The sequence below is a fragment of the Protobothrops mucrosquamatus genome, unplaced genomic scaffold, assembly GCF_001527695.2.
Source record: "Protobothrops mucrosquamatus isolate PMUCROS unplaced genomic scaffold, P.Mucros_1.0 scaffold3979, whole genome shotgun sequence".
Classification (NCBI taxonomy): Eukaryota; Metazoa; Chordata; class Lepidosauria; order Squamata; family Viperidae; genus Protobothrops; species Protobothrops mucrosquamatus.
In genome coordinates, this window is record NW_015389917.1 from 37,752 (window position 1) to 49,243 (window position 11,492).

At 56.8% G+C, this 11,492-nt stretch overlaps 2 protein-coding genes across 2 annotated transcripts in view; one reads left to right on the forward strand and one right to left on the reverse strand.

The window, feature by feature from the left end:
* CTSA (cathepsin A) overlaps window positions 1-3,983 on the forward strand; it is an 8,787-nt gene extending 4,804 nt beyond the window's left edge. Inside the window, exons 10-14 of the mRNA XM_015827825.1 lie at window positions 45-190; window positions 276-351; window positions 1,160-1,249; window positions 2,100-2,204; window positions 3,693-3,983. Coding sequence (XP_015683311.1) covers window positions 45-190; window positions 276-351; window positions 1,160-1,249; window positions 2,100-2,204; window positions 3,693-3,776 — 501 coding nt within the window. The 3' untranslated portion in view covers window positions 3,777-3,983. The remainder of the gene's footprint in view (window positions 1-44; window positions 191-275; window positions 352-1,159; window positions 1,250-2,099; window positions 2,205-3,692) is intronic.
* A 2,000-nt stretch (window positions 3,984-5,983) lies between these two features.
* On the reverse strand, window positions 5,984-10,985 carry PLTP (phospholipid transfer protein; the record flags this gene model as incomplete). The annotated part of the gene is made up of 10 exons (XM_015827826.2): window positions 5,984-6,224; window positions 6,349-6,425; window positions 6,583-6,646; window positions 6,778-6,820; window positions 6,922-6,989; window positions 7,193-7,357; window positions 8,633-8,692; window positions 8,840-9,016; window positions 10,709-10,800; window positions 10,922-10,985. Coding segments are annotated over 10 exons (918 nt in total), but the record flags the coding sequence as incomplete, so codon positions are not given.
* Between the last annotated feature and the right edge of the window lie 507 nt (window positions 10,986-11,492).

Here is an 11,492-nt window from a genome sequence, read left to right on the forward strand (position 1 = left end):
GGGGGGGAGCGGCCTGGAGTGGCATGGGCTGGCCTTCTCCCCAGAATCTGCTGAAGCTGCAGGGGGCCAAGCACGTGCGCCTGGACCCCCCCTGCATGAACACCACGGGCCTCACCCGCTACCTGAACGACCCCCAAGTGCGCCTGGCCCTGCACGTTGAGGAGGGCGTCCCGGCCTGGGAGATCTGCAGGTGAGGGGCCCAAGGGCAGCTCCTGCCGCCTCCGGGGAGGGGGGGGCTTCTGCAGGCCGCCCCTAACTGGGCCCCCTTTTTCCAGCTTTGAGGTCAGCCATGGCTACAAGCGCCTCTACACCCAGATGAACGACCAGTACCTGAAGCTGCTCAGCACGGGGGTGAGTGGCTGGGGGGGGGCGGTGGTCCTTGGCATCCTGCCCTCCCCCCCCCAGTGGAGGGGAAACCAGGCTGGCCGTTCCTCCAGGGCCCTGCTAACCCTGGCCACCCTCCCTCCCTTCCTTCCTTCCTTTTCTTTCTTTTTCTCTCTCTGTCCCTCCCTCCCTCCTTTCCTCCTTCCTCCCTTCCTTCCTTCCTTCCTTTTCTTTCTTTCTTCTTTCTTCTTTCTTTTCTCTTCCTTCCTTCCCTCTCTCCCTTTCTTCCTTTCTTCCTTCCTTCCTTTCTTTTTCTTTCTTTTTCTCTCTCTGTCCCTCCCTTCTTTCCTCCTTTCTCTTTCTTTCCTTCCTTCTTTCTTCTTTCTTTCTTCCTTCTTTCTTTTCTCTTCCTTCCTTCCCTCTCTCCCTTCTTTCCTTCCTTCCTTCCTTCCTTCCTTCCTATCTTTTTCTTTCTTTTTCTCTCTCTGTCCCTCCCTCCCTTCTTTCCTCCTTTTTCTTTCTTTCTTTCCTTCTTTCTTTTCTCTTCCTTCCTTCCCTCTCTCCCTTCTTTCCTTCCTTCCTTCCTATCTTTTTCTTTCTTTTTCTCTCTCTGTCCCTCCTTTCTTCCTTTCCTTCTTTCTTTCTTTCTTTCTTTCCTTCCTTCCTTCCTTCCTTCCTTCCTTCTTCCTTTCTTTCAAAAATTTATATTGCCACCTACTTGCCCATAGCAACTCAAGGCAGCTTACAAGACATAAAAGCAGAATATAAAATAAAAGCAAAAGTCATGACAATAAAAACAGTGAAATAATAACGGCCCCCCCAACCTTCTCTGCAGAAATACCGCATCTTGCTGTACAATGGTGACGTGGACATGGCCTGCAACTTCCTGGGGGACGAGTGGTTCGTGGAGTCCCTGCAGCAGAAGGTGGGCTCGGCTGGGCTGGGCTGGGCTGGGCCGGGCTGGGCCAGGGTCGGTCTCCGGGCGGCCCTGGAGAGAAGAGGCCGTCCCGTGCCCCCCCCGCCCCGGTCCAGGCTGGGTGGGGTGGGGGCCAAACCTGGCGCCCCCTGCTGTGTGCTCTGGGCAGGCGCCCGGCCCGTCTCTTCAGAAAGAGCTGCTTGGTCCACCTTCTACCGGTAGTCCTCAACTTACAACCACAGTTGACCCCCAAATTTCTGTCGCTAAGCAACACAGTTAAGTGAGGCTTGACCCGTTTTATGCCCTTTCATTGCCACAGTTGCTAAGTGAATCAGTGCAGTTGTTAAGCTAATAACCCGGCTTCCCCATTGACATTGGTTGTCAGAAGGACCCAAAAGGGGTTCACACGACCCAGGGACACTGCGACCGTCATAAATACGAGTCAGTGGCCAAGCGTCTGAATTCTGATCACGTGACCCTGTGAAAAACGGTCCCGGGTCTTCTTTTTCAGTGCTGCTGTAACTTTGAACGGTCACTAAATGAAGGGCTGTAAGCTGAGGATTACCCGAATGTAGGGCCACCTTGCAGGGAGACGGGGGACACAGATATTTCATAATAAATTGCACGTAAACAGGATGGAGGGGACCCTCCTGCAGCCCCTCCTCCCTCTGGGCTGGGGCAGGCGTGGGGCTCAGGAATTCTGGGGCACCGTCTGCCTGCAAGGGGGATTCCTCGCCAGCTTCCCCTGGGACCCTCCCCAGAAGGCCGGACCGGGGGCCGCCTGCCCCTCGCCTGGGCTTCTCCTTGGGGCCCCTGGATGCCCAGAGACCTCACGGCTGCCCGGTCCTCTCGCCGGCAGGTGGAGGTGGCCCGGAGGCCCTGGATCTTCACGGACGAGGACGGCCAGGACCAGATTGGCGGCTTCATGAAGGAGTTCACCAACATCGCCTTCCTCACCGTCAAGGTGACTTGCTTGCAGGAGCAGAGCTTGCCCCTCCCCTCCCAGGGTCTCGGCGAGCCCACCTGTCCACCGTCCCGTTGGCACGTGCAGCCAGAGAAACTCCTGGGACATTATTTTACCAGGAGAATAACTTTACTGATAACTCCACGTAGGCATGGAAGTAGCAACGCCAGTTCTAAAGTTTTTGCACGAAACCGTAGGTAAAGTAGGTAAATCGTGGCAAATATCTGCAGCTCAGGTGTAGGATGAGGGTGAAGGTTCGTTCTCCGAGCTTCTGGGTTGGTTTCCGAACGTTTCATTACCAGGCTGGGTAACGTCTTCAGTGGAGTTTAGAGGGGACGTCAGTGTCGTTGTTCTTCTGTTTATAAGGGCTTCATGTGTGGGTGTGTCGAGTGAGGATCTTGTGATGAGTCATCAGAGAGATGACTCTCACCAACCTGGAACTAAGGAGAAACTTCCAAACAGTGAGGGCAATTAACCAGTGGAACCACCTGCCTCCAGAAGCGGTGAATGTTCCAACACTGGAAGTTTTTAAGAAGGGACTGGACAGCCATTTGTCTGAAATGGTATAAGGCAGTGGTGGCGAACCTATGCCACACGTCCCAGAGGCGGCACTCGGAGCCCTCTCTGTGGGCATGCATGCCGCTGCCCTAGCAGAGTTCGCCAGAGTAGCGGGCACATGGTGTTTGGAAGTGACAGGGCAGGAAGTGAGCGGTGTTAGCCCCCCAGGAATGCCCCGGAGATGGCAAGGGACTGGCCCCAGCCACGCTCACCCAGTCTGCCGTGACCACTGCAGCCATGCCCCCCCCCCCAAGGGCACCACAATGTTGATGTAGCCCTCGCACTTTGCAATAAATAAGTGGGTTTTGGGTTGCAGTTTGGGCACTCGGTCTCTAAAAGGTTCGCCATCACTGGTATAAGGTTTCCTGCCTGAGCAGGGGGTTGGACTAGATGACCTCCAAGGTCCCTTCCAACTTCATTATTATTATTATTCCAACGACCCTGACCTGTAGTAACCTCCCCATCACGAGACCCCTCCCCAGCCTCTCACTGATGACTCATCACAAGACCCTCACTCGACACACCCACACCTGAAGCCCTTGTAAATAATCCACTGACACAGCTGAAGATGTTACCTAGCCTGGTAACGAAACATTCGGAAACCAACCCACAAGCTCGGAGAACGAACCTCCACCCTCACCAGTAAACCCCCCCCCCTTTTCCCCTGGACTTCCTCGTGGTCCATTGTCCACCAACCAATTGCATTCATTTTGTTTCGGGAACAATCTGAGTGCCTCGGGAAGTTTTCCCGGCATTTGACCTTGGGTGTTGGGACCGTCCCGGGCTACGTCAGGCTCCCTTGCATTCCTCAGTTCCCTCCCAAGCCTCCCTTGCGTTCCAGCACTGTTCCTGTTGTCTGGTTGCGAAGCCGGGGTGCGTGGTGGGTCCGCCATGACACCACCACCTTTGCTTGGTCTCTCCCTTCCGCAGGGCGCTGGCCACATGGTGCCCACCGACCGGCCACGAGCGGCCTTCAACATGTTCCAGCGGTTCCTCGCCCGGCAGCCCTTCTGAGCCCAGGAAGAGGGTCTTTCCTGGGGGGGTCTGGCCCCCTCCCTCTACGGCGTGGCTGCCAGGAGCGGCTCCTGACTGGCCCTTCGTGGAAGCCTGGAGGGAATCGGGCCCTCTGGCACGGCCCCGTCTGCCCTCGCCCTTCTCTGCACATTTGCACTGCCCTCAAGGAGGAAGCCAGTCCTCCCGCCCTCCTCCTGGGGGGGGAAGGGGGGGACCATTTCTCAGTCTTCGTTCTGGTTACTCTGGAAGGAGGAACTCGACGTGAGGTCCAGAGAGCAGTCATGTTCTCCTTTCTGGTCCAAGCAAGCGATTAAACTAGTATTTTTCTAATGGACAAGGAGCAAGGTGATTGACAGGTGGGGAAGAGGTTGCCTTGGCTGCAAAGCTGGGTCTGGGGGCGAAGGGTCCCTCTGGGGCTCCATCACTGGAGGGATTTTAAGAAGAGACTGGACAGCCATTGGTCAGGAATGGTCTAGGGCAGGGGTGGGCAACCTGGGCTCTTTTATGACTGGTGGACTCCAACTCCCAGGATTCCTGAGCCAGCCATGCTGAGGGGGAAGGGAGAGGTTTCCAAGCTGAGCCAGGCTGGCTCAGGAATTCTGGGAGTTGAAGTCCACCAGTCATGAAGGGGCCATAGTTCCCCCATGCTGGCTCAGGAATTCTGGGAGTTGAAGTCCACGAGTCATGAGGGGGCCATAGTTCCCCCATGCTGGCTGAGGAATTCTGGGAGTTGCAGTCCACCAGTCATGAGGGGGCCATAGTTCCCCCATGCTGGCTCAGGAATTCTGGGAGTTGAAGTCCATGAGTCATGAGGGGGCCATAGTTCCCCCATGCTGGCTGAGGAATTCTGGGAGTTGCAGTCCACAAGTCTTAAAGTTCCAAGGTTGGACGTCCCTGGTCTCAGAGTTGGACCAGTGGTGGGATTCAAATTCCTGAACAACCGGTTCTCTGAGTGGACACCCCTTTCGGAAGTCTGTTCTGGGTCTGGGCCTCTGAGGCCCAGAACAGACTTCCGGAAGTGGCGTCCATGCACTTCCGGTGAGCCGTTCTGGGCCTGGGAGGCCTCCCCATCTCAGAGCAGACTTCTGGAAGTGGGCGAAAAAGGGCTGGGGCTTCAGCCGGTTCTCCAAAGTCAAGAAAAAATTAGCTACTGGTTCCGCCGAACTGCTGCGAACTGGCTGAATCCCACCACGGGGTTGGACTAGAAGACCTCCAAGGTCCCTTCCAACTGTTACTTCTGTTATTATCCTCATCTCTTCCTTGCTCTTTCCTTCCTTCTCACCTCCAGCCCTGCCCTCTGGGCTGCCTCCAGAAGCTGCTTGTGGGGAGGATCAGCAGCCAAGCTGAGCAACGGGCAGCCGGCAGGAGTGCCAGCCTCCGGGGCCTCACCAGCTGCAGCAACCCGGGGTTCTGGCACAGCCTGCCCCCCCCTCCAGGAAGGGGGTGCCTGCTTCAGGGGCTGCCCAGAGCCCCAGTCCGCTGCAGAAGCTCTCACTGCCCCACCCACCAGCCAGCTGCCTCTCCCAAATTAAGGGGGGGGGAGCGTGTCAATCCGGTTGTGCCCTCGCCCTGCGGAGGGGAAGGCGGTGGGACAGCTGCCTGTCTGACTATCCCAGAATCTGCAGCCGAGTTGCAGCTTCTGGAGCTCCGTTGCGTCTTTCAGCAACCGTTCAGTGTCCCCTTTAGGGCTTAGGATTTTGGGGTGCTGCTGCCAGGTGTGCCTGGTTCAGCCCAAGAGCAGTTTGGACTCCCTGAGCAGCCAACGCAGAGATCCCTGACTTGGGGGTGCGAGCTCTGCCCCCCTCAGCACCCCCCCCACAACGGAGCCTAAATCCAGTCAGAGGCCTTTTGGGTTGAAATCCAGAGGTGCTGCAGGTGTTGCGCTGAGCCTCTTCCCCGGCCTGGATGGATCACCAAGACTTTGGCCCCATCTGCATTTTCTCGGCAGGAGGGGGTGGTCTGCAATGGAGCAGATGGTGGGGGCTCCCCTTTGCTGGGGGGGGGAAGCCTGGAGTCTTGGGGGGAGGGGGTTGGCCCAGAGGGGCCTCTTGAGTCCCTGGAGCTGCAGCACAAGGCAGGAGGCCTCCGTTCATCTTTCCAGTGGGTTCCATGGGGTGGCTGGGCCAGCCTACCTGGCAGGGCCGTTGTAAGGATCGGAGAAGGCCCTCCCCACGTGTGACCCCTTGCTTAAGACAGGAGGCGGAGTCGGGCAGCGTAGCTCTTTATTCAGCTGTCCCAGAGGCTTACAAAGACCCTGGTGTCCGGCAGGGCAGAGGGGCCCTCCTGGCTGGGGCAGGCAGGTGACGATCGAAGCAGGTGGGGGGGCGAGACCCAGGGCCCCTACGCAGCCCTGGGGGCCAGAGAAGGCCTGGGTGTCGCCCGGAGCTTCTCGATGACCTCCCGTAGCCCTTTGGTGAATTGCAGGTCGGCCCCGATGGTGAGGTAGCCCTGGAGAGGCAAGCAGGAGGGTGAGTGGGTGGGGGGNGGGGGGGGGGGCGCAGAGCGTCCCAGCTCCATGGGTCCCGCCTGGAGGGGCTCTGCAGGCAGCCCGGGTGGGAGGGGTCCTACTTACCAAGTGGCTCCTGATGGCCTCCTTGGTGAAGTCCATGCCTTCGGGCAGGGGGATCCGGACCCCCCTCTTGGTCTTCTCTGCAAGGAAGAGGAGGGGGCTTTGCTGGTCTCGGGCACTGCTGAATCGACGTGCTTCACCCCACAGCCCCTCTTCTGCAGCCCAGCCACCCACCCGGAGGCAAAGGATCCACCTCCCTCCCCCCACGGGGCTGCCCCACACGCCCCCCCCGCCTACCGTTGAGGAAGGGCATGATAGTCATCTGCAACAGCGTCTTCAGGGGGGCTTGCAAGGGGAGGAGCTGGAGGGGGCAGAGGGGAGAGGGGTTGGGACCGGTCCATCCTAGCACCTTTGGGCTGGGGGGTGACTAAGCACAGCCCCTCCCCCAGTGGTCAGGACAGGCTCTGCCCCTCCCTCGCCTAAAAGGCTTACTGCCAAAGATTCAAGGGCCGACTGGGTGGAGTAGATCCGGAACCTGAAGGGGGGAAGAGAGAAGGGGGGTGAGGGCCAGAAGCTCTGCCAAATTGGACCCACTGGTCACTCCCACCCCACACCCCCAGGGACCCCCAGCGCTACCTTCGGAGGTCCAGCTGCACCCGAAGAGCCTTGCTGTGAAGCACCACCTTGGCACTGAGGCGGGATTCCTGTGGGGGGGGGAGAGGCCACAATGGGGGAGGGCTGCCCAGAGCACAGCCTGCGGACCCCTCCCTCAGTTCTGCCCCCGTTGGACCTCGTGGATCTTGGAAGCCACGTCCCCCTGGCCCAGAAGGACCCCCATGGCTCCGCACCAGGAGGGAAGGATGGAAACCCCTCCCCAGGGCAGGGGGTCCCGGGTCGGTGGGCTCACCATGGTCAGGCTGGAAAGCAGAATTAGGGGCTGCTCCGGGGGGGCCAAGAAGATGTTGAGCAGGGCTGAGACGGAGACGGACGTGCCGGAGGTCCGGATGGTGCAGCGAGGGGCTTCGGTGACCTGCAGCTTCAAGGCCAGGGGTGCATCCGCCACATTGGGGTCCTGGGGTAGAAGATGGGGGGGAGGGGGATGGTTAGCCGAGGGGCCGAGCCGAAAGACAACCAGACCCTGCTGGATTTCTCTGGGGAAAATGGCAAAAAAGGAACCAGAAACTGCCTTGTGGCTTTCGGGGAGTTTATTTCAGCTGGCTAGTAATAAGGAATTGAAATTAAAACTGCTGGTTTGGACTCCCACGCTGAAAGGCCATAATGGGGGTGGGTGGGGGTTTTGCTTCAGAAGAACTGTAAAGGAGAAGCAGATGAAGATAAACGGGGGCTGTGGGGAAGCGAGACACCCCACTACAAAACCGAATGGCAGAACTGAGGACAGAAATCTGGAGAAAACAACGTCATGACGGTCGTTGCATGATTATTACGGGTCGTTGCATGATCAGGCAGGGATTGTAATTATGAGATTTTATTTGCCACCCATCTCGCTTCGAAATGAGATTATTCCTATGACACCGGGGTCCTTCCTGTGAAGTCTCCTTCCAAGCTCAACCCCCCCCCCCCCCGTTCTGCATCAAAGAAAAGGGGGCTTGATGCAGGCAGATCAACTCCACGGAAGGGTCTCATGCAGACTACTTTAATTCATCGGGCATTCTCAAAACATTAATTTACAGTTACTGTAGGGATTCTTCTGACATTCTTTGCATAATCTGTACCCCAACACGTTGGTTAAAAAAAAGAAGATAGTTTCTTCCATGCTAACAAAGCAAACAGTTCTAGTGGCTGGAATTCATAAAGACCTCGCTGTCTGGTACGTAGCCAGGAAATCCTGGTACCTAATCCGAAGTCCCTCCCAGTGGCCAGTCCGAACACAGATATGACCAGGTAACTTAAACTACATTACCCAGAAGGCTATCCCTTAAGGCAGCGGTTCTCAACCTATGGGTCGCGACCCCATTTGGGGTCGATCGACCATTTCACGGGGGTCGCCAAGCAAGGCTGTCCGCCATTTTTTTTCCCCTTTTCCGGCAGGTGCCTTACCTCCCTTGAGCTGGGCCAGCTGGTGGTCGGACTGCTCCGTCTCTGCCGCTTGCCAGCTATGCCTCGGCCGGCGCAGGGGGTGGAACCACGCATGCGCGGCGCTCCCGGGCAGGGAAAGTCCTCGACTTACGACCGGTTTAGTCCTCGACTTACAACCGGTTTAGTCCTTGACTTATGACCGGTTGGGGTCACGGCATTAAAAAGGTTGAGAACCACTGCCTTAAGGGGACAGTTCTTCATTCCTAAAATAGCTATATACAGTACTCTGACCAGCACACACACCCCTTACCAACAGCATGATGCTTCCGAAGAAAGAGGCTCGTAGCAAAACTTGCAAGTCCTTCGGCACCTGCAACGAGGGGCGGAGGGGGGGGCATGAGAGGCAGGTGAGGGGCAACGGCTTTACCCCTGCGCCCCCCCACCAGCCGTCTCTCCCTCTTTGCCACCACCCCTCGGAGAGACCCAGCCACCCAGCCACCCAGCCAGCCCGGCCTACCTGGTCCCCTGCAAACTCCATGTTCAGGACCCCCGCCCGGTAGTAGGAGAAGAGGGCGGAGTCAAAGAAGTACTCGGACAGCCCCATGTACACCATGCGCTCCGTCTCCTTCAGGAGGGGCTCCGGGGCCAGGTTGGGGAGGGTCTCGTTCTCCTCTCGCAGCGGGAAGAACATGCCCTGCCATCAGAAGGAGGCACCGCCGGGTCACCCCGGGTGTTTGGGGGCCCGGCCCCCCACCCCACCCGTTGCTGCGATCTGGGACAGAGCTGAGCCACAAGTGCGTGCCGGGAGTTGGGGTCAGGGAGGGTGGACACTAAACAGATCATTTAGTGACCGTTCAAAGTTCACTCTTACAAGCTTTATAGCAGCCCCCTGGTCACGTGATCAAAATTCAGGCACTGAGCAACTGACTCGTATTTACAACGGTCGCAGGGTCCCTAGTTTAACCGTTGCAGTGATTAGCCTAACAACTGCAGTCATCAAAGAGGGCAAAATGAACAACTTTCTCCCTTAGCAATAGAACTTTTGGGCTGAATTGTGTCATAGATCAAGGACTTGCTTGCATTCTCAGGCCCAGATTCCCTGCAAAGGCCTATGGCAGGGCTCCTCCAACTTGGCCCTTTGATGACTTGTGGACTTCAACTCCCAGAATTCCTCAGCCAGGCACGGTGTGCCTGGCTGAGGAATTCTGGGAGTCGAAGTCCACAAGTCATCAAAGGGCCAAGTTGGAGGAGCCCTGATCTATGGAGCTGCTCAATCCAAAAGGCAACTGGACTTTCTTCGTTGTTCTTTTTTCTTTGAAAAAGTTTTGCTTCTCATCCAAGAAGCTTTTCCAGTTCTAAGTTATAACCGAAGAAGCTTCTTGGATGGGAAGCCAGACTTTTCCAAAGGAAAACAGGAAAGTCCAGTTGCCTTTTGGAAAAACGCCCCTGGGATTCCCCGTGGAGGCATGTACAGACTCCCCTCACTGTATGTTTCCATAGTATTTAGGGTGGCATTACCAAATAAAAAATAAAAACCTAGCTTTTGTTAGCTATGGGGCGGGGGGGAAGGAAGGCAGCCCCTAGTGGGGCAATGTTTTGTTCCACCAGCCACAAAACGTGGCTGCCCTTCCCATTTGGCAGCCCTGAGGGTGACTGATCTGCCCATCCCAATTTCTCTTCAATGCCACATCCCACAAGGCAGCAAAGAAGAAGAAGAAGAAGAAGAAGAAGAAGAAGAAGAAGAAGAAGAAGAAGAAGGAAGAAGGAAGAAGAAGAAGAAGAAGAAGAAGAAGAAGAAGAAGAAGAAGAAGAAGAAGAAGAAGAAGAAGAAGAAGAAGAAGAAGAAGAAGAAAGAAGTTGGAAGGGACCTTGGAGGTCATCTAGTCCAACCCCTTGCTCAGGCAGGAAACCCTATACCATCTCGGACAAATGGCTGTCCAGTCTCTTCTTAAAGACTTCCAGTGTTGGAGCATTCGCCGCTTCTGGAGGCAGGTTGTTCCACTGGTTAATTGTCCTCACTGTCAGGAAGTTTCTCCTTAGTTCCAGGGTGCTTCTCTCCTTGATTAGTTTCCATCCGTTGCTTCTTGTCCTGCCTTCAGGGGCTTTGGAGAAGAGCTTGGCTTCCTCTTCTTTGGGGCAGCCCCTGAGATAGTGGAACTCTGCTATCCTGTCCCCCCTCGTCCTTCTCTTCATTAAACTGGACCTACCCAATTCCAGCAACCATTCCTTTTATGTTTTACCCTCCAGTCCCCTGATCATCTTTGTTGCTCTTCTCTGCACTCTTTCTTTCTGCACATCCACTCTCGCCCGCCCAGTTCTGAAGGTGTTGGGCATCGGGGACCCCCTGCCACAAGGGAGCCCCCTGCATGGGCCGCTCAGCGGGTACCTTGAAATGCAGGTCTATGTTCTCTGTGGTGACATGGGGGTCGCTGAGGAGGGAGTAGTCGCTGCCAACGTGTTCGTCCACAGGATTGCGCACTGGGGAAGGAGGAGGAGGAGGAGGACGCAGCTGAGGAGGCTGTGGCACCAGGCCCACCCTGGGCCCAGCATTCTCCCTCCCTCTTCCTTGGCAGGAAAAGGCAGGCTGCCCGCCACTCACCGGGCACCGTGTCCAGCAGGGAGTTGAGCAGCACCAGCCCTGCGTGGTTGAGCACTGGGCAGATCTGAAAGGCAGAGAGAAGAATCAGAGCTGCTGGGAAGAAGGGAGGAACAGACGGCCTCCAGGAGTGGCGGGTGCCCATCGCTGGAGGTTTGCAAGAAAAGATCGGACAGGATGGCATCAGGACTCCTGCCCTGGGTAGGGGGGGTTGGACTAAATGACCTCCAAGGTCCCTTCCAACTCTATGATTCCAGGAAGTGCTGGGTAGGGGGCGTCCAAACGGGTTCTTTACCTTGGCTGGCCCCAAACTCCTACAGGTGCCAGGTGATCCCTAAGACTATTCCGAACAGCAAAGTTCCCCCTGCAGTTGGGACCCCAGTGGAACCCCTGAGAGAAACCCTGGGCAGGTGGGAAATTAATGAAGGAGAATCTCTGTAGCTCAGGCTTGAACTGTGGGGGTCCTGGGTGCTCCCTGAGCTGGGTGGTTTCCTTGCAGCCGGCTCAGGACCCAACTAGGTAATATCATCAGTGGGAGGAGGAGGAGGAGGAGGAGGAGGAGGAGGAGGAGGAG